We start from the raw sequence: 27,580 nt of genomic DNA on the forward strand, positions 1-27,580 counted from the left end.
ACCTTATCAAAGTGGCAATGCAGACAGTGGTAATGCCCAGGTAGAATATTAAGGATCCGCTATTGTACTTGTAGCCAGACTCCACCCCTCCTCTACTTTATTAATCTGTAAGGCAGTATTTTGATTGCAACATAGTGTGGTTGGTTGAAATATGAGTTTAATTGGTTTTATTAACAAAAAAAATTACAGATGAGACAAATCAAAAAGCATTTTACTCAAAACAACAAACATGGTGCGTGATGTGTCAGGAAAAGCAGGATGACAGATTCTCGTGGTATCCATACATGAGCAAAGCAGCGTACGTAAATACTTGAAATACTGAACTGAAAAAGTAGAAATCAGACGATAATAACAGAAATTGTGGGAGGTGACGGCTGGTAGTGTTCTCCCTGTGGCAAATGCGGCCTTGACTATTAAAACTTCAAGGATCACTTTACTTTACTCCAGTTTAAGTAATTCTACGTCAAATATAAGCGTGGCGTTCGGCGGGATGACCCCGGGGTGACCTACAACTCCATAGGCCATGTCTGGTGTGCACGTGAGTTTAGCTCTCTGGCCCAGGCTCATCTGAAACACAAGAAGAGATACAGACAATTAGTGGTGGAACGTAACGAAGGAAAAGTATTAAAGCAATGTACTTAAAGATGCATTGTGTAACTTTTCTCGTTGGGGGTCTGTCACAAGCTTGTTTCTATTCATATGTCATTGCTCTGCCTGGAATGTTCCAAAGTATGACAATAAACAGCTCTACTTCACAATTATTCAACTGCAGGTGGTTTTATAGCTCAAAAATACAAATAAAAATAGGCTTTCTGACGGTTATCGGGGTCGCCTCTCCACAGATCTGACCTGAAACTTGGCCTGGTTTGGTCTCCATGAAGATAGAAAGGTTTACTTTTCCTTCACTGCATTTGAGAGCAGGTATCTGTACTTTCTGCTGCACTACATTTTTTTAACAGGACTGAAAAGTAAAAGTATTTTTTATTATAGACTGAGACTTGCTGAAAAGGCTGAGGGTTTATTTTTAACATGTTCAAAAAGAAAAACAGTTATAAAAAGCTACTGATTTCAGCACAAATTTTTATCAAAATCACAACATTTGAAGCTTTATTAGACCCCAAAATGTGCAAAATACTTTTACTTTTTACTATTTAAGTACATTTTTAAACAGGTACTTTAATATATTTACTTAAGTTGATTTTTTCATGTGATACTTTTAATTTTACTTTACTTTTGGTATCTGTACTTTTACTTAAGCAACATAACTGAGTACTTTTCAACCACTGCAGTCAATACATTTTTTCATTTAGTAGTTTTGGTTTGTTTTGAGCATAATGTCTGTAATAAAAATTCTATTCTACTGGAACTGGACCAACTGGACTTGCCACCTGCTTGTTTCCATGAAGATGTTATTGCTTTGCTTAGAATGTTCCACAGTATGACATTAGACATATCCATCTCCATGGAAAAGCGACTCCTCTGGGCCAAGTTACAGACGTCCTCGTTGTAAGAATCCATGTGATTCAGTGTATTTTTAGCGACATAAACACCAGTAATTGAATAAATGCGAGATATGTACGTTAAATACCATATGCTGTGGAACTAGGCTAAGCAGCAACATTTCCATGGAAACAGGCAGATGGTGGAAAAGTTACATAATGCACCTCAAAAAACTTCAGTCCATTTAATAGAATTGCAGTTTTCTTTAGCTATTTTGGGCAAGAGCAAAATACAGAAAGCCAAATAAGGACGCTCAACACAATTTTCCACTTTATTATGTTAGATATGGATCATTTGTACGCACTTGTGATCTAATAATAATAATAACTTCCATCTGCACTGAATCAATAAAAGACGTCATGAAGTAAAATCCGATCCACGCTGTAGTAAACTCGCTCACAAATGCGTTTATAAAAGTTTTAGAGGCGCATTATGTAACCTTTCCGCGACCTGCCTGTTTCCATGGAGATGTTACTGCTTTGCCTTGAATGTTCCACAGCATTTTGATTTAATTATTTAACGTATATAGCTCGCATTTATTCAGTTCCAGGTGTTTATGTCGCTATAAATACACTGAATTAACACGGGTCTTTACGGCGAGGAGCTCTGTAACCTGGCCTAGTGGAGTCCCCTGCTTGTTTGTCTCCATGGAGATAGATATATCGAATGCCATACTGTGAGACATTCTAAGCCAAGCAGTAACATCTCCATGGAGACAAGTAAATATCACACCCTCCACTTGAAAGGTTACATAATGTGATTTCAATCAAAAAATATATGAAAAGAACGTATTTTTATAGTATTTTTTTGATCTTGCAGTTCAGTTGTATGCTTTCTGTGGTGCCTTGCCCAATGGTACAATAACAGCATGCTCTCAAGCGAGGATTTGAAACATCAACCCTGCATCTAGTAACATTACTAAGTCAAAATACTCCTAATTGCTGGTAGTGTTTGGTCACATTAGTGTCCACTCATTATCTTTTCATTATCACATTTTACACTATTATTTTATATTTATTACAATTTACTGCACTTTTCTCAAGTCATAACATAAGTGGATGATATTTGGCTGATTGTTACAGGAAGGGCATCTGATGTAATCCCTGCCAAAGGACAAGAAAGAGTAGAAAATGTGTATTGGGCGTTTCAGATGACATTACAAAATTCTATAGTCTAATCTTATTTAATACAGAATGTTTAAATGCAGATTTGTGTTGTAATACAGTGAGTTCTTGGGTCTAATCAGTAATAGAAATGATCAGATTCAACATTTGTGAATTTACCTTTTGGATATTTCATGGCAAAGTACAATGTGATCAATAGGAATGTAACAATATCCACATTTCTCGGTACAATATGTTCACGATATGTTTCTTTTTATTGCAATATAAAGGCTAACAAAATTGTGAATATGCTCCTTTTTCCTTTAAAAATGCCTTGACAAGCCTTTGGTTCTGTCGTAATCTAAAGACTTAAGATTTAAAAGAGCTTTATAAAGTTATTTCATTGCGTAAATTGGACTGAAACAGAGCAAAGCATCATGGTCTATGTAGTTCCCTTAGTTTATTTAATGAATTTAAGCAAAGAAACTTGTGATTCGATCTATTGTGATGGCCAACGATATTATTGTGAGACTTTTGACGATACAATACCACAAAATTTTCATTATTGTTACATCCCTAGTAATTCACTGGTGGGTTTCAGATGACATCACAACATTCTATAGTCCCATGTTATTTAATACAGAAGAGGGCAGCTAAAATTAATATAGTTAAAATGCAGATTTGTGTTGTAATACAGTGAATTCTTGGGTCTAATCAGTAATAGAAATGATCAGGTTAAACATTTATGAATTTACCTTATTTATATATTTCATGGCAGTACAAGTACTATGTAATTATTAATAGGGAAATATGTCTCCTGCCCCACTCCTTCTGGGAGTATGACATCATTACATTCCAGAATCTGAAAACCACCAATTGGTATTGTTCAGTCAGACTCTCAGATGGGGGGCAGGAGAGAGTTTTCCTTATTGATTACATTGTCCTTTCTTTACAAATATCTAAAAAGTAAACTCTCAAATGTTGAACCTGATCTTTTATATAATGACTAGACCCAAGGACTCACTATGTCACAAAAAAATTTAAATAAAAATGCTATTTAATAATGAGAATTTTTAGGGATGGGACGAGACACAACTTTCATGAAACGAGATACAAGATTGGGTCCACGAAAATGAGACAAGAGGAGATTTTGCTGTGCTATGGTCCAAGACAAAAAAATATCTGATGAAGGCTTTTTTTTTTTTGCCGAAGCGTTATTTTGTTAATAAAAAAGCTTTTGGACATCGGCCAACTGAGTGTGCTATGCATTTTTTCACCGTTGTCTGGCTGCTCCTTGCATTTGCACCGCTACAAGAATTTTGGTGTGCATTTTCTGTTTCTTTTGTGACAAGACGAGATTTTAACATAATTCCTAATATATCAATTTCACGGTACAGTTTCCAATTTTGGCCTCACAATTTTTTATTTATTTGTTTTAATATTTTAGTTTCCATTGTAGTTCTGCTTTTTGGAACTATTAGAGGTGTAACCCACCAATACTTAACCCCGTTTTTGTCCAATCCAAATGTAAACACGTGGGGAAAAAAAATCTCATGAGATCATTTTTCTCCTGCGTGCACAATCTTGTGGATATTTTGTCTCACGAGATCTTGTACCATCCCTACACTGCAAAACAGCTTAGCCAAAATTTAAGATATAAACACTTAAATCTATCAGAAAATGACAAAAAGTAGTGAAATTATCTGTCTTTGCAGCGAGATCATTTTAAGTTATCTTAATATAAACCACCTCTAAACTAGAATGAAGCAGTCTCAGGACTAGGAAGTAGATAATAAATCTGAAAACAAGATGAATACCCCGATATAAGTTTTAAAATCTTGGCCAGATCAGAGAAATTTGCAGTGTAATAATTTCAGCTGCCTCCGTCTGTAGAATGCTGAATCTGTAGAATCCCATCTATAGAATACTGTGACATCATCTGAAACCCAGTAATAGGATATGATATTACAATAAAGTGTGTCCAGTATTTATTACCTGTGCTACTCCTTCTTCCCAGCCCTTAATGACCTCCGCCTTTCCAAGCCTGAATTGAAAAGGTTTGTTCCTATCTCGAGAAGAGTCAAACTTTTTTCCATTTTGCAGCATACCTGTCAAAAAGAAACAAGAAAAGAACATAGCAAAAAAATGTCAGAATTAATTTAACTGTTAAGAAAATTCACATAAGAAAAGCAGCCATGTTATAATGTTCTTTCCTTATCGCAAACATAACTGGAGTTTGGTTTTGTTTCATTCACACGTTTGAGCAACTCTTTATTATTAGTCTGTGTACATCTCCAAAGCTCCAAATGTTCCGCTCCACCTTGTGATGTCAAGTGGTAATACAGGAAGTGCTCCACTGTGTTTTTAAACTCCATACAACTTCACTACAATCATACGGATGGTTTTAGCTCTGGAATAATCAATCTACTGCACAAAGACATAGACTTAGACAAACTTTATTAATCCACAAGGGAAATTATTTGACTATAGACTAATAATAAAGGATTACTCAAACATGAATGAAACAAAACCCAACTCTAGGTCTGTTTTTGAGGAAGTAACAACATTCTAACCTGGCTTAAAGCTCATAAGAGTCCATTTTGTGTAGTATATGGCCTTTAATTAACTTGTTGATGGTTAGTGAGTAGTTAAAGATTAAGCTCTGGCAGATTAGTCAGAGGATTTGTACAGTCTAGACACTTTATCTGACCCCAGGATTAGTCTGTTATCGAAATGAACAAAGGAAATGTATGTACAAGTATGTCTCTAAGCCTCTGTAGGTACTTTTAAAACTAAGTTAAAGGTGCATTGTGTAACTTTTCTGGTGGAGGGCCCATCACTTGCTTGATTCTATGTGGAATGTTCCACAGTATGCCATTAAACACCTTTACTTTACGTTTATTCAACTACAGGTGATTTAATAGCTCAAAAATAACTAGAAAAAACTGACATTCTGACTGAGTGGTGTCGCCGCTCCACAGATCTGACCTGTAACTTGGTCTGGTTTGGTCTCCATGATGTTAGAAAGGTTTAATGTCATACTGTGAAACATTTCAGACAAAGCAATAACATGATAAAAAACATGTGACGGACCCTCCACCAGAAAAGTTGCATCTTTATAGTGCATCTTTAGAACCAGACTTCTACAGAATGACATTTGTAGCACAGTTATTTTTATTCTGTATTGTATTGTTTTAATCTGTGCCTTATGGCTGCTTATTTATCTGTATGTGCAGCATATTGTAACTGTGTTGAGAAACGTGCTGTATAAATAAATAAAGTTATTATGGTGCAAATGCGTGTGATTTGAAGTGAAGCATGTGATACAAAAACAAAGCCAGTTCTTTCTATAATTACATTCTGAAGTGTTGACAAGACACACAACATGCAACAGAACAGTGCCTCATCTGAGACAACCCACCCTTCGAGAGCGAAAAACAAATGCAAAAAAGAAAGAAAAATGACATAACATTGGAAAAATGCATTTGAAGAAAAGTGTTTGCAAGAAAGAAAGCAAAAAGACAATAGAACACTTAAAATTGTCAAAATCAGCCATTCAATCAATTTGACACCACATTTATTAGATGAATAGTGCAGTTTTCGCAATAGTAATTCATGGAACCAGTGTTTACCAATTCTTTTTCCATTTTCAAGGCTCTCAAAGCACTTTACAACAAGAACCACTCACCCATTCACACACACATCCACACACCAGTGTATGTAGAAACTGCGGGCTTGCCCCAAGGACACGGACATACAGCATGTATGTGTGGGAGCTGGAATCACACTGCAGTTCTTTGAAGCTCCCAAATTATTTATTTTAATGACACCACAACGCCTGATATGTCTGAAGAAGGGCTTGACCCGGAATGTGACATTGTGGTGTCATTAAAATAAAAAAATTGGGCACGTCAAAGAACTGCAGTTGGACAATTTTTGTCAATGGATGCCGCACGCAGTCCCAGCTTTTACTGGATGTGCATATCTCGATCTACCAGCTGGAATCGCACCGCCAACCTGTGGGTCAGTGGATGTGAGCGTTCAACCAATGGTGTTCATGTCGAGAGCGGGATTCAAAACACCAACTTTCAGATCATATAAATAATGCATAAGAATATGTTATTTTAGAAAACATGCAACAAACAGAAAGAAAAAAAATGAACCAAATGAATGTGAATGTGTTAATTATGTAGATAAATAAATAGAGAGAGAGAGAAGGAAATGTTGCTATGCTGAAAGGTGCAGTTCAGACTCTGTCCTCGATGGGACAGTGACTAAGGAAACATCTGTGCAGAGTGAGTTTCCGTTCTCAGCATTACTAAAAGTCTTTGATTAAAACTGAGATCAAACTTGGCTCTGAATTCTGTGGTAGAATTCTGGTGAAGAGCTTGAAGTTTAATATTTTGGCTTAATAGTTATATCTCTGTAATAATAACTAGAAAGCAGAGACAAAAACTCCAGTCAGAACAAATGAACAAATGTGAATGTATTATTTTACTATTGTGTTAAAAATATATGAAAAAAATGACGATCTGAGTCAAAAGTTGTGGTTTATGCTTTTCAAAATACTTCTTAATACTGCAATTGCAATCATATACAGTTGAGAAAGTGAAACTGACATAAATATGCAATGTTTTGGTTTTTGCTGAGGACATTCGAAACAAAAATGTGTCACAAAACATATAATACTAAAAGGCAATACTGGTTTTGATACCACAGGGAACAGAATCCAAATGTTCAATACAAAATAATCAGTTTTGTTCTGATCTAGGTGACTAGATAAAGATCATTTAAAACCATAAATGGTTCTGTTTAGCTCTATATGTGTTCCATTATCAGTACTTACTATTACTATATAATAGGGATGTAACAATAACCGAAATATCTTGATATTGTATCGTCAAAAGTCTCATAATAATATCGTGGGTTGTCACAATATATCGAATCACAAGTTCCTCTGCTTGATGTTGAATGCCTTGTTTTGTAGTAGCAACAGCTTATGAACATCGGGAGCGACATATCCAGGATTCATTTCAGTGCTGATATCATGAAGAAATTTGTTTTTTACTTGAATTCTTGGGATTATGACAGAAATAATTCATACCAAATTACACAAAATTGACTCTTGTGAGATTTAAACCATGTTAGAATGTTGTTAAATCCTCAAAGATAAAGCTGGAGTTGTGTTTTGTTCCATTCACATGCTTGAATCACCCTTTATTATTAGTCTGCCTACCTCTCCAAAGCTTCAAAATGCTCTGTTCCACCTTGTGATGTCATGAAGCAGCAGTTTTTCAAGTTAAAGGTCTTATGTTACACAAAATGGACTCATGTCAGATTTTACCAATGCTACAATGTTGTTACCTCATCAAAAACAGACCTGGAGTTGTGTTTTGTTTCTTTATTAATAGTCTGTCAACATCGCCAAAGCTCAAAATGCTCTGTACCACCATGTAATGTCATTAAGTGGTAGTTTTCATTTACCTTTTACCTTTAATTCAGTAGAGATTGGCAATTCCGACGGAAATCATCCAAATGACTCAAGTGAAGGTGTATGGAGTTTAAAAACACAGTGGAGCACTTCCTGTATTGCCACATGACATCACAAGGTGGAACAGAGTGTTTTCAGTTTGAGAGAAGAGCTCAAGGTTTGTGTGAATGAAACAAAACACAACTCAAGTTCTGTTTATGATGAGGAAACTAAATTAGGACAGAGATCAGAAAACCTCTCCGCTAATTTACAACCATTCCAACTGCGATCTTGATTACAATGATTCTTACAGCTCAGAATGTGCACGGCAACAAGAAGTCAGGTCAACATGACATAAACTTCAGCATGCACTTAAAAATACGAGCACCTAAATACACCTGAACTAGCCGTGACAAACGCAAAGAAAACAACCTTAAATTGGTGGAGCTTTGGCCTGGTTTGGTGGAGTATTTTTAAAGCAAACTAGGCCAGTTCTCGCCCATATCTGGACCACCGGGGGTAAGAAAGCACAGGAATGTCCCTTACAACAGTCACGGCCAATTCAAGCGTGATAACAAGAGCTCAGGGCAGTCTGCAAAACACAAACTCCAATAGTCAGTTTGCACGCCCTCTACGGACCTGTGAAGACACTCAAGCTGTTGGCAAAAAATCTGCTCTGCTTGTCTCCATGGAAATGTTGGTGCTTTGACTAGAATGTTCCACAGTATAGATTAAACCTGTCTATCACGAGAGAGATCTGTGGAGAGTCGCCCCTTTTCACAGAAGGAATTATTGTATTTTTGAGCAACACAACACCTGTAAATAGATAAATGCCAGATGGATATATTTAATGTCACACCATGAAACATTACAGGCAAAGCAATAACATCTCCATGGAAATAAGTAGGTAGCAGACCCTCCACCAGAAAAGTTGCACAATACACCTTTAAACAATACAAAAAGGAGGTAGAATTATGATTACAACAAAAGGGGCACTATGCAACTTTTTTGAGGGAGACACTAAAGCTGTTTTTCTCAACTCATCATGGAAAATTCTGAACATTGCACAGATCATAAATTATGATAGAAACAATTAACAGAGCATGATATAACTTTTCTGAGGGCAGGTATGCTACCTGCTTGTTTCCGTGGAGATAATATTGCTTGCCTCTTTAATGTTTCACAGTATAGTATTAAACACATCTTTTTTGGCTCTTTCAATTACAGTTATTTTGATTGCTTAAAAATAACTTGCAACTATTTATTACCGTATTTTCCAGACTATTGAGCACACCTGAATTCATCATTGCATCAACTAAATTTTAACTACATTTTGAAATTGTACATATATAGACCACACGTGAATATAAGCCACAGGTGTCCACGACTTCCAAGAACGTTTTCAAAAGTGGATGTACAGCTGCTGAAGTTTGAGACATTTCTTCTTGTCATTTGCTCATACAGGTAAGACGTATCCCCGTCACTAATGTTCATTTAGCCTCAGAACTTATTTTATCAGACAGTGATAAACTATTTTAGTGTACTGACTATCGCTAGCTAGTGTAGCAACTTCATGTTAACCCCAGGTCCATGTATTAACCGCACAGACAGCGGCACTTTCTGCCCTCCATAGACCGTATATATGAATGGACAATGTGCCAAACAAAGAATCCGTCCATATATTCACTGCATCGTTTTATTAGCCGCAGGGTTCAAAGTGTGAGAAAAAAATTGCAGCTTATAGTCTGGAATTTACAGTATTATGATGTGAATGGGGTCTTCTCTTCACAGATCTGACCTGTAACTTGGCCTGCTGCCATCACCTGTTTGTCTCTACAGAAACTGATATGTTTAAAGTCATTCTGTGGAACATTCTACACAAAGTAATATCATCTCTCTGGAGACATGGAGGTCCCGTACCCTCCCCCAAAAATGGTAAAAGGAGAAATTCAATTTGTCAACTGGACAAACACGTCTCGCAGCTCATCCAAGCTGCTTCTTCAGTTCTGGTCAAAATGCTGGTGGACAGGCAGATGTAAGACAGTGTCGACCAGCATTTTGACCAGAACTGAAGTTTGTCCAGTTGACAAACTGAAGTTCTCCTTTTGCCGTGGATTCTAACTGGACGACTGAGGGATTCTTCACACTTCCCCTAAAAAGTTACACATTGCACCATTAAGGTATGTAGGTGGTAGCACTGTCAATCTCTACTGAACTAAACACAAAAAGTAGCTGTTAACATGAAAACTACCACTTCATGACATCACAAGTTGAAACAGAGCATTTTGAGCTTTGGAGATGTAGACTCCACATAACATGGGGCCTTTAAATATATTTAAAATCTAACTACCTATTCATGGTTTTCCATTTATGGTTATAGGCGACATGTTGAGGACTTTTAACCACTTTTAACATTTTGTTTTAAATTGTTAACTACTATGACAACTGTCCTATTTTCAGTTTATTTTGAAAACCCCATGAATAGACCTCTGTATACTACTCTCATGGCTATTAACAGTGCATAAAAAATGTCCAACATCAAAATAAACCAAATAAAACAAACATTTACACTTTGCCCACTGGATTTGGAGCTCTTCTCCTCTGGTTTATCTTTCTGAGCCATAATTCAGCAAGTGTGAATAACTGGCATTTGAACATGTATAGTTAGTTTGGATTTACATATGGGCTCCTCTTCTCCTCTTTCACTCCATCCTAAACTTAGACATGGAGCCATCATCTCCCACTTCCAAGTACCCCCACGGTAGCTTAGATTTCTGTGGGATTGGGGCCGGTCCAAGGGTTACTAAGTGCACGCCGAGCTAAGGCAAAAAACACCTGCAGTGAGAAAGATATCAACGCGGTTTTAAATGACAGCGCTACGCTAATTTACGCGGATCACAGGTGGCATTTCGATACAGACAAGGAGACATAATGGCTCAATTTGAAATGTTCAGCAGCATAGAGTGATTTAGAGGCGTTCTGACTGTGAGCGGGGTCGCCTCTCCACAGATATGACCTGAAATTTGGCCTGGTGGAGCTCCACAGACAAAATGTTCATCACTGCAAATTCGGAATGATTTCTCAGGCAGCCAAAGTTTTCCTTTTTGGTCCTTCCTGTGGATCAATCCTGCCCATCGCCTTCATCTTTCACTATTTTTCACTTGCGTTGGGAAGGGAAACAGTTTGAACAAAGGTTTGCAGTCACACACATCTGATTCCCTTTTGCATTTATGGAGTTTGCAAATTTCTAAAGCCCATTTCACGAGCCGTTTTCCGCTGTTAGGACATCCAACAACCACACAATTATGATGTCCGAATCCCAAAATTAAAATATGACAATATCAGAACCAGAAACAAAAGTGATATGGTTCAAAAGACTTGAAAAGATCAGATTTGACAATAGACACACCCCACTGGGAAAACAAACATGGCGGTTTGATGCTCACTTTTTCGGAGGATCCTTCCCAGTATGTATTGTGCAATGACTGGAAGTCAGAAATTCGGGATGCATGTATTCCAAATTAATTGTTCTGAATTAAATAGTTTGGAATTAAAATATTCTCCTTTGACTTTACATAGAAATAATCATTCCGAATTGAGGTTTACATGGAAAACTCGTTAAATCGTCTTTATTTAATTCCGCTCAACGTCTGGGGGTGGGGAAGGGTTCTGATTGGACAGAGACACCAAGGTATTTACGTCGACCAGAAGAAAACACACACTTCAGCTGCTACCGGCTTTTCTGTCATCTCGGTTTGTCGTTACACCACGAACACAAACATGATCCAACTTTTTTTCGCAGTGGTTCTGATGATAATTGCGCAGCAGCTGGAGAATTCTCTCATCACGCTTTACGTCTGTCAGCTGAGGAGGAGAAGGGAAGAGTGTCGGAGAAGAGAGGAAGAAGACAAACTGAGTGTGAGGCTGCTCTACCTCAGCCCACTCCCGCATCCCGTTCACAAATCCAAAGAGACGTGGATGAAAGTCCGAAGCCAGGACTGGTGGAACTGGCAGATCGTTCGGATCGTGTCAGAAGGACAAACCAATGAACATGCACTGAACGACTGGAATTATTTTTAAGAAGATAAACCTTTACATTATTCAGGAATCAATTAAAATCAGAATAAACAACCTACTTACTTCAGAATTAAGCTTAATTCCAAATAATCATTTTCATTAGGAATTAAGTGGTTGCACGGTCTTTTTAAAGCAGAATTCATTTTTATTCAGAATTTAATTATTTTTATTTGTAATTAAAGCTCTCATGTACATAACGTGGTAACTGTAAAACATTTCAGACAAAGCAACTCCATAGAGAAGATGGACCCTCCGCCAGAAAAGTTGTACACTGCAGCTTTAAATGACAGAGCTACAGTCATTTACTTAGTTCAAAGGTGGTATTTCAGTGTAGAACACATAATAGTTTCATTTGTAATAATATAAGTAGTGCGTTGCAGTGTGTTCAACAGCGTAGAGTGACTTTAAAAACAATTTTATAGTAGTTGTAGTACCAGTAGTGGTAGTAGCAGTAACATAAGTAGTCAGCAGTACTAGTAGTAAGGAAGTTTAACATGGCTGACATGTTTCTGGGCTATTTATATTCTACACTACACATTTAAGGATCCGTAGATATGGGGCACTCAAAGGTCCTATCTTACATAAAATTGATTCTCGTGAGCTCGAAGTCATGTTAGAATGTTGTTACCGCCTCAAAAGCAGACCTGGAGTTGTGTTTTGTTTCTTTCATTCACTGTTTCATTCACTTTAATTTTGAAATATACAATAAATATGCAAGATATACAGAATAAACATAGCAGTTGAATTTTTGTTGTTAAGATGTTAAAGTTAAAGATGTACTATGTAACTTTTTGAGATGCTTTTGCTTTGCCAGAAAAGTTCCACAGTATGGCATTCAACGTATTTATCTCAGTAGCCCCACTAAGCCACATTCCAGGTCAGATCTGCAGTAATAATGCATGCAACTGTAATAAAAAATGCAAGACAACATTAATGTCAAACTGTATCACATTCAAAGCCAAGGAACAACATCTCCATAGAGACAAACTGATAGCAAACCCTCCACCAGAAAAGTTATGTAGTGCACCTTTAAAGGTCCTATATTACGCAACATTGGCTCTTGTGAGATTTAAGTCATGTTATCATGTTATAATCTGCAGGGTTTGTGTGTTAAACATGTGTGAAAGAAACAAAACACAACTCCAGGTCTGTTTTTGATGAGGAAACTACATTATCAGAAAGATCAGAAAATAGCGTAATGGGCGCTTTAAAGTCAGGTATTGTTTTGAAGTTTCAGTCCATTGAGATCCACGTCAAAGTCCATTTATTACAACACAATGCAGTAGCTCAAATAATACGTAAAGTAAAAGTTAAAATCTTCTCAAAACAGACTCTGAAGCACAGTCACTCAAATCTAATGAAGTTACTGATGCATCCATATTATGTTACCTGGAGCTGACATTGTTCTTACCTATAGGAACGCCCACAATGTCCCTTTCATTAGATTTCCTGAAACCAGACCTCAAGTAGCATTAAAATATAAAGCACAATTGTATTAAACATAATAGCTGCTTTGTTGAGTTGGATTCCTTCAGAAGAATATAAAATGCATGTCCGTTAAAGGGCCCATTTTACGCTATTTTCTGATCTATGTTATAATGTAGTTTCCTCATCACAAACAGACCTGAAGTTGTCAGATGAAGAGAAAAGGTAGAGCGCTTCAATGGGCCAAAAAAATTATAAAAATGGCATGACAGGTGCTCTGTGAGGGTTAAACTTAGCCTGATTTATCAGCCGGTTTCACTTCGTAGAAACCATCTGACCTCGCAGTATTAGAATTCGTTTGCTCGACGGTACGTGGGTACTTTTTTATTTAACCAATAGCTGTTATTTGGTCGTGACGTATGTAATACACCACTAACTGGGCTAACTGGTATATTAAGTTTTCCCCAAATCCCGTAGGAAGAAGGGCAATAACGTCTTTCCCCTTGATGAAATCTACCAAACATTCTCTTTGTTCCAGCTTTAAATACTCAATCTCGGGAATCATTTCCAACAAAGAATGTATGGCTCTTCACTGATTGGCTGGTGCCTGAACTCGCACTTTTGGGGGTTTTGCAAACCGTCTGATGTATTCTGATTCCTGACCTAGTTGCTTGAGAGAACTGACATTGAGCAGAGGCACTAGGTGGCACCAGCCTGGCTAGGTTAAACTTGCCATCACTGTAAAATGTAGAAATGGGCAAGGCACTCCGACTGAATTATTAAGAGTATTTTATTACATGGAGGAATGACGCTGAGAATACCTGGAGCTGTGTTTTGTTTCATTCACACATGTTTAACACACAAACCCTGCATAATTAGGCTGACTTCTTCTCTCAAACATAAAACACTCTGTTCCACCTTGTGATGTCATGTGCTCCTCTGTGTTTTTAAACTCCATACATCTTCAGTTGAATCATTTGGATGATTTCAGGCCTGGAATTGCCAATCTCTTCTGAACTAAGGGTACAAGGAGCTGTTAACTTGAAACTTACTAGTTCATGACATCACAAAGTGGAACAGAGCATTTTGAGCTTTGGAGACAGACAGATTCATAATAAAGGTTTACTCAAACATGTGTGAATGAAACAAAACACAATTCCAGGTCTGCTTTTGAGGAGGTAACAACATTATAACGTGGTTTAACGAGTCAATTTTGTGTAATGGGAACTTTAAGTCACAGTATGTTTCATTTTTGACATGCTTTTTGGTAGCTTTTGAAAAGGTTTAGATAATACTGAAAAGATAAATTCATAGGAAAACACTTTGAATATTAATTAATTTCAAAATAATAGTAAAATGAGCAGAGCTATGAGTCTTGAATCTCCAACACAGACATTTTGTTTTTGCTGACCTGCAAACTTTTCAGTATCAGTTGCATCCCTGAGTTTAATTATGGCATAAAGCGTGCCAAAATAACACCCTCAAGCCTCTCCCCCCTTACGTTGCTTTTGACAGTAACAGTACAGTAAGAGTAACAGTAATGCCTGGTTGAGCCGTGGCAGCAGAGGAGAGCCAGTTGTCCTCAGGAATGCCCCAACAATCCAAACAGCCCCTAAACGCCTCCTGTATCTGTGTTTGTTATCGCACGGCGCGGGTCTGAGCATGGGTGGGGTCTCTGTGCAAAAATAAAGCATTCAGTGGTGTGGTTTCCTATCTCGCTCTCTCTTTCTCTCTTTCTCTCTCTCTCTTCTATGGAAAGAATCAGGGTTGCCAGATTTTCACCGTGCAAGCAGCAAGCCTTGGAAAAAAACGTAAAGCAACAAGGGAAGTGCAGGTCCGATACTGGCAGGCCTGTTGACAGAAATTTGGGGGGCGGGGCAAGAAGCCGGACATGGGTCCCCTCTAATATAAATTAATAAGAAAAGGGTCCAATTCTGGGCCCCTAAAACTGTTGGGCCTGGGACAACACACCTCTTTGTCCCCCTGTCTACTGCCTTGGATACTGGGATCGGATATCAGCGCTGATACTGAAAAATGTGTGGTATCGGATATCGGTTCCCAGATATCAGTTCAGCCGAAATCGTTGGACATATAAATTTCTATGATAAGACTATTTACTGGTCGTATTTGGCTGAGAACGTCTCATAATGTTTGGATTTTTATTTACACAAAAAAATTTAATTTATTTTGAGAGTTAAATAACAGCTGCATAATACTTCTGGATCAGTTCTGTCTTCTAATCTTCTTCCTTACAACCTTATTTTATTGCTTATTTTCACTTGTTTTCTTTTTACTTGTACATATGCACTTACATAATCATGCCCTATTTGACACCAGTCTCTTGCTCTCTTTTTTGCTACTTATTTAGAATTTATTATTACCATTTCTTGCTCTTTGTTATTATAATATATTGTGATGTGTGAGCTACTGTGTGTAAGTCATTTCCCTTGTGGATCATTAAAGTTTGCCTACGTCTAAGTCCGTTTCAGATTTGTTTAAAGGTGCACTGTGCAATTTTTCAGGTGGATCATCTTGTCTCATGGAGATGTTATTGCTTTGCCTGGGATGTTCCACAGTGTGGCATTAAACAAATGTATGTTGTATATATTCAATTATAGCTGCTCTTGTTTCTCTAAACTACAGTAAAAAGCTGCATTATTACTGTGAGTGGCCTCACTTCTCCACAGATCAGACCTGTAACTTGGCTTTGTGATGTGGTCTGCTTGTCTCCATGGAGATGGTTAAATTGAACAGTGCACCTTTAAAGGAAATAAATGCTGTTTTCAGTCTCTTTGCTGGTATCATTGTATAATATCGGGTATTGGTAAATACTTAAAGCGATAGTATTGAAATCGGTATCAGGTCTGACAATATTTTAATGAATCACAACTCCAGCCAGGTTTGAGGAAGCAACATTAGAACAGAGATAGGAAAACAGTAATACGGGCCCTTTAAAGCTCACAGAAAAATCACAGTTACATATATTTTCCAAATCATGCAGCTCTTCCTATGACTCAGAATGTGCTAGCTAAGCCCAAACTTGCTATAAAGAAGCAGACTTGGCAACCACGTTTCACATGCTAGTCTTTTTAGCCTGGGTAGATCTGCAGCAGGGTGGGGCTATTTTTGCTCCCCTTTTGCTGTATCCTGTCTCGCCTCGTCTAGGAAAAACGCCAGATGCCCCCACCCAAAACTCTCCTGCCCCCACCCCCGGCCCCAGCCCCAGTGTGGATCAAACCAGATGAGATCAGCATGTCGAGCTGTCTGTCTACAATAAACTATACATATATATTATATATATATGTATACGCATGTGTATATATGTGTATATGTATATATATAGGACACACTTGACAGCTGCAAGAACCCAATGGAAAACAGTCCATACTATTGTGAGAAAAATGTACACCAAGATACTAAGGATGCACAGATACTATACTGGTATCGGATACTGGCACAGATATTGAAAATTTTGATGGATAAGATATTGGTCCCAAGATATCGGTTCAGTCGATATTCCATTTTGTTTTATAAATTGGTGTAATAAGACTCTTTACTGGCCCAAAGCACTTTGTAATATTGAACTTGTATTTTTTTCAGAGCTGTTCTGTAATTACTTTATATGATAAATAAGTTACAAAATACATTTTATATTTTCAGTCTCTGTTCTGATATCGCTTATTGGCAGATACATAAAACCAAAGTAACGACATCAGTATCGAAACAGAAAAAGCTGGATTGGTGCATCCTGATACCAATTGAGACAGTTGTACAATTAGTGGAAATTTAAATTAGATCGAAATGCAATAATCTATGGGTTTTGAGAGATGAACCATTAGCCTTTAGCAATTAGTTATTAGCAATTCAAAACATCCATCCATTTTCTTCCGCTTTATCTGGAGCTGGGTTCTAACTTTTGAATGAAGTGCTCAAAATGGAGCCTATGAAAAGGAAGCTGAAACCCAAAAATAATGGCTGCAATTATACAAAATTATTCTAGTGAAAGTGTATGGAGTTTAAAAACACAGTGGAGTACTTCCTGTATTAATGTATGACATCATTAAGTGGGACAGTGTTTTTAGTTTGAGAGAAGAATCCTTTAGAGAGAAGAACTACATTAGAACATAGATGAGAAGACAGTGTAATACAGACCGTTTACATGACATTACATGGCCTATTCTGTTTAGCATCACTGTGTTATAAATAATCAATGTTGAGAATGGAGTCTTTTCCTTAGCGTCAAGTTTGAAATTTTAGTATCGTGACAACACTAGCCCTTACTAAGCCAGTTCAAAAATGTATCTCAAGTATCATGCACACCATGTAATTAGGTGCAAAGAAAATAAACAGCATATTGGAGGCCTACAGAGATACAAGGCGTCTAGACTGATGGCATTGCAAAGATATGGTGAGATTTTAAACCAGGCATTTCCCCCTTGTAAGGTCACTCGGCATCTCCTGACTTCCAGCACTATCTATTTCTGTATGACGCACTGAGATGCACTGGTGGGTCTCAGGATTCACGATGAGAGGAGATCACAAACATGGTAAAGGGAAGGCCTATCTACATTTAGCGGTGACGTCATCTTGGTTAGTCTGGGCACTTCACAGCTGATATAATCTCTTCCCACACACACAATGTAATCCTATCTGTGAACTCACATCGGAGTCTTGTAGCTGATACATGGATGCACATTTTGTGCTTTTAGTTCATAGTTTTAAATAATAAAAGTGCATTAATGCCAGGCTAACAATGCTACACATATCTCAACTGTATCTCAGCTCCAATAATGGAGGAAACTGAAAGGGGATTGTCTTAATAATTGGGGATGTAGTGATGCAGCTTTTTCACTTCTGATACCAATTTCTATACTACAGCTTTAAGAGTCTGTCGATTCTCCATAAAGAGCTGACACCAGTGTGGGGACTTTATTTTCATAAAAGCAAAAAAAATATTGCATGTCAAACTGTGTTAACAGGTGGTTATTTACCTTTAAAGTACAGAACAATTTTGGATTAAAAGCTCATACATTATGAGAGCTGCTGGACCAGCAACAACCAATAAATTGTCTTATTACATTAATTTCTTGGCAGAACCGACATTTTGGCTGCAACAGATGTCCATGAACTGGCGCCGATATTTGATATCAGTATCAGTATTGGTGCATCCCATTAAAACTTCTATTAAAAATAAACCATCTTTTTAATAAAATGTAGTAAAACTAGATTAAGGTGAGTGACCTGCAGAGAGGACAAAATGACATTAAAACCCTCTTTGGCAGCACATGACGTGTTAGAATTTGTCTATGGTCCAGCTATTAATTATCAACAGTTAAAATGGTTGTCATTTGTTTTCAATGAGTCAGGATTCATTTGAATCATCTACAAAAGAAAGAGCCTAAAGGTTTTATTACTTTTTCACTTTGTGCAGATTTCTCAGATGTTGTAGTAGTGTAATTTTACCTGAATAATAATGTAATTTAAGTTTTAATGACAGTATTTTATTAGAGAAACATGTTCCACTTGACCTGTCCTGAACTCTTAAAAGATAAAAATTGAGTGCTTTGCTTCAGTCACAGTGAGTCAGTGACACCAAAATAGACAGGGTGAAACTCATGGACTTTTCACCCTGATGCGTGACCCTAGCTTTCATTAGCTGCGATCTTATCCAATTGCTAACGCTGACCAAACTGCTCTAATTAAACTCATAATATTATACAAGAGAGAGCTCAGATGCATTTTAGCATAACCCTGTAAATATATTTTCAGATTTCATAAATTATAGAGTTATAGAGGCTTGCTTTGAACAGCATGAGTGGGTGGTAGGTGAAAGTGCAAAGAGGTGGTGACAGTGTGTCTGGAGAAATAAGGTTTTAAAGGCTTCACATCCTGTTACGAACTTAGACCTGTCATAATAATTACAATATTGATTTATGGTGTAATATATCAAAACTACAGCTGTAGAAGGATGAATAAATAACTTCTATTGTTAATCATTAGTTCACTGTGTTTTATATATAGAGTATTTGTATTGCTGTTTTTTTAACAACTTGTACATACATTTATATAATAACATCTTATTTGACAACAATCTCATGCTATTTTGTATTGCTACTTATTTAGAGGTTTTATTGCCATTTTTATATTTTTATTCTATTTTATATTTTTTTACTCTTTGTTATTGTAATATGATATAATAAAGTCTGTCTAGTAAAGTCTGTCTAATAGAGGGGAGATTTTTGACATTTTTATGTAATGAGGCTGTAGAGGGTTGAATAAATCACTTTGTTATTGTTAATTTGTAATATGTTATTGTACTTTTTAATTCTTATTCATTTATTATTAGTTAATTCTGCTATGTATTCGTTACAGCCTAAGCATTTTAATGATGCTGCCTATTTAAAACCGTGTAATCCTGGGATATATCTTGGTCTGTAATTTGTTATCAAGTCATGTCTATATGAACTGGGGATAAATCAGCATCATGACATTCCAGTATCATAACTATTATCAAGACTCAGCGTTGGTAAATAATACGAACCCAATAAGTATGTAAAAGCATAGCAGATTACGCAGTGTAAAATGGTATGCAGTCATGGAGTCACAAGCCCGCACCAGGGTCATACTCTAATACCCAGTGACAAACCAAACAAAGACAGCAGTATTAGACAGGAAAACATGAATCATGTTGTTGCTCTCCAAGTGGAACTATCAAAGTATTTAGACTATCTTAAAAAGCAGGTTTATGTGTGTAACTTTTCTCATGAAGGGTCTAACAAATGCTTTCTAAGTTCATGGAGACCAAACTAGACCAAGTTACAGGTCAAATTCGTCCCGCTCACAATCAGAATATTGTTTTTCTAGGTATATCTGAGCTAGCCCTTTGTAATTGAATAAAAGTAAAGTAGAGGTATTTAATGTCATACTGTGGAACATTCCAGGGAGAATGATGACATATCCATAAAAACAAGCAGGTAACAGGCTCATAACTAAAAAGTGACAGTGCACCTTTAATTAGCAACTGTTTGAGTGAGCTGGAAGAGTCATTCCCAAACTGGGGGTCAAGAATGTCAGGGGGTCCCCAGTGGTTCCTAGAATAGCAGCTCAAACTAGATTGTATTAATTATAACAAACGGACGATATGTTAACTGCCTCTGCAGAGTATTTTATAACCATTACTGTTAACTTCTGAAAATAATTCTATTTTTCCTTATAAGACCACAGCTTCTTGGGTAGGAAAATTATGTTTGGGTCACTGACGTATAAAATAGAGCTGGGAGAAAAAAGCTGGGAACCACTGAGCTAGAAGATACTTTTAATTGCGTTATTTTGAGGTTTAAAATCTTATGCGCAGGTAAGCTTCTACTGAGATTTTACTGCACTGCATTTACAATTTTCCACAATATAACACTGAACTCATCTATCTTCATGGAAACATGCAAATGACAATGACGGGTCATACAAACAAATACTAGGTTTAATATCATATTGTGGAACATTCCGTGCAAAGAAATAACATCTCGAAGGAGGTAATCAGGCAGAGGACTCCCACCAGAAAAGTTGCTCTGTATATTTTTTATCAGGCTATTACAACTTACTACTTACTACTACAGCCCAGTGAAGAGCCAAAGGTAAAAGGGTGTTCATTATGCACAGGCTAAGAAAGAATGTAGAATCAATGACATCAAATTATATCGCTGATAGTCGACTGATACTTTGCAGTGGCATCATGCTTGGGGTGTATTTCTATGGCAGAATGTTCATCAGTTACCGTGGTAACATAATGCAAACATTAGCAATAACTACCAAAAATGTTCTAAGATTGTCTGAGAGAGAAAAATACTAAATGGATTTAAACAGCACATTTTCAGGAGCCTGTGATCAGTCTTGAGCGTCCATGGTCCTGTTTAGGAGCTTTTAAACAAAAAGGTGACAGTGACTGAAAAACTGCTGACTAATGCCAGCTAACTAGTGACTGCAATTTTATGTGTGAGAGACTTGTTAAAGCCACAGAATTATACTAAAATCTGGAAGATGAACCCAAGATGGCGCTGTATTGTTTTCAGTGGTTTGTGCTCAATGGCGCATGGGCCACATGGGCTCAGAGTCTGTTAAAAATCACTTTTAGAAGCTTTGAGGATTTAAAAAAAAATTGTTTGAAGAATCCTACAAAATCTGACTTTTGTGAAAGTTGTGGATGACCTGTCAGCCGAACACGGGCAGTTTGAATTCCCAAAAAATACACGTTCTTCTATGGGAGAATTCTCTCTGAGCCCAAGCTCCTGGAAGCTGCAGTATCTGGAGCGGCCACTAGTCAGTCTCAAGCCAGGACAGAGGGGGAGTGCCTTATTCAGGTTTTATTATAAATCCATAAAAATCATCTCCCCTGTTGTAGTTCCAGTCAAGTCAGCTCTTTCTGGTCAAATTGTGTTAAAGGAAAGCTCAAATGAATGTCTAATATGGGTAACAGAGCTTCAGACAGAGCAGAGCCTAGAGTTAACATCACACCCCCAGGAAATGTTGCGAAGTATTTATAGTGTCATCTCTCATTCATCCAGAAGAGGTCCAAGGTATAAAGCTGATTAAAAACAGAGTGTCCAGACGACTCCCTTTGCTCGCTATTCTGTCATCACTAATGTATGATAAAAATGTAAACTAACCGCTTATTTCATTTTTATATGACAGAGAGCCTAATCAAAACAACATCGATTTTACTGTGGGAAATACATGATCTAAAAACAACAGGGCTTGGCAGGCGTCCAGCACCTGCCGGCACCTGCCAGCAGCAGACACACGGTGATACCAAGGCACAATTAATTCACTAAACAGCCTCCGCGGTGACACAATACTTTTTTATAACCCTGTGATAGGCCAATCATTCAGCAGCAGCCTGATACATGAGAGAGCTTTTGTTTACTTTCTGTCTGACCTACTTGTCTGGACTCCCAAGCCCCAGGCACCGAGCAACCCAAATTTATTTCCCAAATCGTCTCAGAATCGGACACAGGGACAAATGCAGGAAAAAAAAGAGGAAGGTGGTGTAGTGTGCGTTCAGTTCTCGTGTGGATATGACAGCGGCGCGTGGCGGGTCCTTTGTGTTACATAAGCTTCAGGGCTGTGTGAATGTTGTTTGGGTGTGGTGACAGGATGACGCTATGGCTAGACACAGGTGTATACATGCCTAAGGTAGTAGTAGTAGTCTATTTTCTTCAGTTGTCTACTGTACTGTACTGATAGACCGTTACAATAAGTAGCACTGATAAAGGAGAAGTAATAGAAGAAGTAGTAGTAGTAGTAGTCGTAATAGTAGTGCCATTAGTAGCAGCAATAGCAGTAGTAGCCGTAGTGATAGTAGTGATAGTAATAGTAGTATTAGTAGTAATAGTAGTAGTAGTAGGAGGAAGAGGAGGAGTAACAGTATTAACAGTAGTAGTACTAGTCGTTGTAGTAGTAGAAGTAGTAGTAGGAGTAGCAGTAGTAATTGTAGTAGTGCAGTGGTAATGGCAGTTGTAGTAGTAGTAGTAGTGATAATAGTAATAATAGTAGTAGTAGTAGTAGCAGCAGCAGTGGTAATGGCAGTAGTAGTAGTAGTAGTGGCATTAGTAGCAGCAGTAGTATTAGTAGCCATAGTAATATCAGTAGTAGTAGTAGTAGTTGTTGTTGTAGTAGTTGTAGTAGTAGAAGTAAAAGTACTAGTAGGAGTAGCAGTATTAAAAGTAGTAGTAGCAGTGATAATGGCAATAGTAGTAGTAGTAATAGTAGTAGTAGTAGTAGTAGTAATAGCAGGAGTTGTTTACCTATGTAATGTACCACGCATGTCTGGCCCTTCTTTGGAAATGTTCTCCCTGCAAGAAAAACAACATGGTTAGTTTTTACAATCACTTAAAATAAGACAGACTAACATTGTTGTTATTGCAGTTCCATATTTAGAGGAACTAAATCCAGGAGCAGAGTCTGATCATGACTAAACTGAGCTCAGACCGGGACAAGAAGGGAAGGGCTAATCCTGAATTATTACATTTATGGTTAGCTGGATCTCTGGCAATAAAGTGGATTATTTTAGCTATTCTTCGAGAACAACCCATAGACTAAGAGATCGTGACTTCACCCATAACGTTCAGCTCCAGTCAAATGAAGCTCACGAAGGTAGTGGTTATAAGAGCCAAGTTCTGTTTTAGGAATAGGAATTTATTTACAGTTAAAATTAGGGGTGTGCAAAAATATTGACATATCGATATATCGTATTGTTTAATGTGATGATAAAGTATCGATATCGTGAGCTGCTGTATTGATATATCACCAAGAGAATTTTTTGGTATAATTTTACTAAACGATTTTGTTACAGCTACAGTTTTGTTACTTATTTAGAGGAAGGAAACTCATTTATGCAACACATTTGACATTTTCACTGTTTTGATGATTAAAATAGACGCATCAAGAATCTCGGACTTCCGGTCATTGCCCAAAGCATACTGGGAAGGATCTTCCGAAAAAGTGAGCATCAAACCACCATGTTTGTTTTCGCAGTGGGATGTGTCTATTGACAAAGTCGATCTTTTCTAGTCTTTTGAACCATATCGATTTTGTTTCTGGTTCTGATATTGTCATATTTTAGTTTTGGGATTCGGACATCTTAATTGTGTGGTTGTTGGATCCTAACAGCGGAAAACGGCTCGAGAAATTTGTTTGCGAACTCCATAAAATCAAAAGGGAATCAGATGTGTGTGACTGCAAACCTCCGTTCAAACTGTTTCACTGCCCAATGGAATTGAAAAATAGTGAAAGGCGAAGGCGATGGGCAGGATTGATCTACAGGAAGGAGGAAAAAGGAAACCTTTGACTGTCTAAATCATCCCGAGTTTGCAGTGAACATTTTGTATGTGGAGCACCAGCAAAGTGGGATCCCGTTTGTTAAGTGAGAGGTACAAAAGACAAACAGGCTGAACTCACACTTTCTTGTTCTTGTGGCTATACAGCAACATTGCCTCTTGGTCACTTTGTACGGGAAGTTGTTTCTTGGCGAACAGCTGGTGCCTTTTACTTTGGCGTTGACTTTGTAAATTCGCAACCGAGGTTGACTGAGGGATCGGGATTTTGCTTTGATGGCGCTCCACATACAAAATGTTCGCTGCAAACTCAGGATGATTTCTTAGGCAGCCAAAGGTTTCCTTTTTGGTCCTTCCTGTAGATCAATCCTTCCCATCGCCTTCATCTTTCACTATTTTTCAATTTCGTTGGGAAGGGAGGTTTGCAGTCACACACATCCTACTCCCTTTTGCATTTATGGAGTTCGCAAACAAATTTCTCGAGCCATTTTCTGGTGTTAGGACATCCAACAACCACACAATTACGATGTCCAAATCCTAAAACTAAAATATGACAATATCAGAACCAAAAACAAAAGTTATATGGTTCAAAAGACTAGAAACTATCGACTTTGTCAATAGATGCATCCCACTGGGAAAACAAACATAGAAAGTCCTTTCCAGTATGCATTGCGCAATGACCGGAAGTCCAAGATTCTCGATGCATGTAGTCATGATTAAAATTTTTGATGATAAAAATGTCAATTCAAATTCAATTCAGTTATATTCAGTTCAAGTGTACTTATATAGCACATCTAAAACAACTTCAGTTGACCAAAGTGCTTCACATGCAAGTCAACAAAATAGAAGAAACAATTACTATTCACTTTGCACAAGAAGTGGCTTAACAAAGGCTTTTAGTATCATAGCCATGATTTAACCTTTATTTTTTATTGAACCGTATCGAGTCGATTTGAAATATATCGTATTGAATCGTATCGAGCTGAAAGGTCACTGTATCGAGATATGTATCAAGGTATGCAACTTCAGAACGATACCCAGCCTTAGTTAAAATTGTGAAATAAACACCAGTATCATGTAGAGCGGGTTAATACAACAGAACATTTTAAAACCAAAATGACGAGGCTCACTGCAGCAGCTACAGAGAGAAAGGTGATAATTTATGATTACGATTAATGTAAAGTCAATTGGAGCCAGAGTCAATAGAGCTGGAAGTGCCCCCAATGCTCACTTCCGACTTGGAATGCGACGGCGAGGGAGTTAGCTATGTCCATTTATATATACAGTCCATGGAACAGCCCCCAAGCTTAAACCAGAACATAACCAAAACAGAGATAAACCAGGCCAAAACCACAAGAAACCAGACATTAACCTGGACTAAACATTGCCAGAACTAAAGCAGGACTAGTTCAATTCACATCTGGAGTTTCCACAGAATAAAAAGTCTTGTTCGACACCAGTCTCTTGTTATTTTTGCTACTTATTTTGAATTTTTATATTGTGGCTCTTTGTTATTATATTCTATTGTGACATGTGAGCTACTGTGTCCGAGTAATTTCTCTTGCGGATAAATAAAGTTTTTCTAAGTAACTCTATGGCCAGGATTAAACCAGGAACAGCCCTCAAGTTTAAACCAGAGCATAACCAAAACAGGAATAAATCAGGCCAAAACCACAACCAAACAGGGCTACACCACTAGGAACCAGGCATTCATTTTGACTAAGTATTACCAGAACTAAAGCAGGAGGATTACCGGTAGTTAAATTCCCTTTTAAAACAGTTGCTACAGAATCAAATGTGCCCAAAATATGACCAGAACTAACCCAGATTAATTATTTAAAGCATTTAAAAGACCTATTTTGTGATCTAAATGATAATGTTGTTTCCTCATCTCAAAAAAATACCTGTTTTTTGTACTCTATACTGCTTCACTGGGATAATTTGGAAGGATTTCAGTCCTGTGATTGCTCATCTGTGTTGAACTAAAGATAAAAGGTAGCTGTTAACTTGAAAATGTACCACTTTGTGACATTACAAGGTTGAACAGAGCATTTTCAGCTTTGGAGATGTAAACAAACTAATCATAAAGGATGACTCAAACATGTGTGAATGAAATAAAACACATCTCCACGTATGTTTCTGAGGAGGTTATAGGATTAAAACATGGCTCACAGCTCACGAGCCTCATTTTGGTGTGATATAGGATCTTTAACCAGCATCAAACCTACCCCAGACTAAACTAATACTTATGTGGGTACCACCATGACCTGAGTATTACCAAATGTCTATGCCAGGCCCTGTGCAGCGGCTGTCTATTCTAATCCTCCATATTAACAATAGCTGGGTTCAAAACTGGTGTTGCTGCTCCTGGCTGAGTTTCCTTCCTTGGCCTATAGCGCAGACGGACTAAAAGCAGCTAGAGGTCCTCTCTGGGGTCCCTGCTCTCACATATTGAAACTTTAGCCCGCAGCTTATTTTTACAAGCTAAAAGGGTATCAAATGTCCATAATTACACTGTACGCCAATGTCCAGAAAACGCCTTGATCCACACGAGCATCCACTGACTTGGCACGGAAATCTCCAACAGCGGCATGTTTACAGTTTAGATGTATTTAGATTAGTTTTATCATATTTTGCGGATGGGCTTTTTATAGATCTATACGTTTACTGTAAGTAGATAGTTCTGGAAGCATATAGCAATGCGTAAAGACCAATATTAACACTGTTGTAATTACGCATAGCGAAACGCACCAAACACGCCACCGGGGTCTGCAGACTGAATCGTGTGCTTTTCATTCATATATTTTACAAACGCAATACATTTGAAGCACTTTTGAACGTATTTTGAAGCAAAGGAAGCCCCCGTGTTAGCAAGAGCCCACCATCAATGCACACACAAGCGAATAAACCAACTTACCGTCACCCGGAGATATAGTTTCGACTTCCACACCCATACTTGTGCAGTAATACCTATTAGCACCGAACCATACAAGCTAACAAGACGTCTAAAGAGCTAATGTTATCCTTTTAGCTGCTACAGATCGGGGTGTATCGGAGGATAGCATGCATTCAGCAACAAGCCCTCGACAGCCGTAGCGCACAATCCAACAGACGAGATAGTTCCAAGGAGGGTACGTCAAGCCAGCCTCACTGCACGCACGCTTCCATCCACAAAATCT

General features: G+C 37.7%; 1 protein-coding gene across 1 annotated transcript; it reads right to left on the minus strand.

The window, feature by feature from the left end:
• Window positions 1–140: 140 nt before the first annotated feature.
• Window positions 141–27,534, minus strand: fkbp1b (FKBP prolyl isomerase 1B). Its single transcript, XM_020918490.2, has 4 exons — window positions 27,319–27,534; window positions 23,373–23,420; window positions 4,599–4,711; window positions 141–567 (listed from the first exon to the last, which is right to left on the minus strand). Exons 1-4 carry the CDS (start codon window positions 27,353–27,355, stop codon window positions 439–441), a joined length of 327 nt encoding a protein of 108 aa, XP_020774149.1. The 5' UTR covers window positions 27,356–27,534; the 3' UTR covers window positions 141–438.
• Window positions 27,535–27,580: the final 46 nt, after the last annotated feature.

This window comes from Boleophthalmus pectinirostris, unplaced genomic scaffold (assembly GCF_026225935.1).
Source record: "Boleophthalmus pectinirostris isolate CB_2022bp ecotype Guang Dong unplaced genomic scaffold, ASM2622593v1 HiC_scaffold_13, whole genome shotgun sequence".
In the NCBI taxonomy this organism is placed as follows: Eukaryota; Metazoa; Chordata; class Actinopteri; order Gobiiformes; family Gobiidae; genus Boleophthalmus; species Boleophthalmus pectinirostris.

Bases quoted from the DNA above. Each gene is read 5' to 3' on its own strand.
- fkbp1b (XM_020918490.2), bottom strand. From the start codon at position 27,355: ATGGGTGTGGAAGTCGAAACTATATCTCCGGGTGACG. The intron at 23,421-27,318 runs GTAAGTTGGTTT...TTTTTCTTGCAG, and splicing joins AACTATATCTCCGGGTGACG to GGAGAACATTTCCAAAGAAG. The intron at 568-4,598 runs GTAATAAATACT...CTTGTGTTTCAG, and splicing joins GGGAAGAAGGAGTAGCACAG to ATGAGCCTGGGCCAGAGAGC.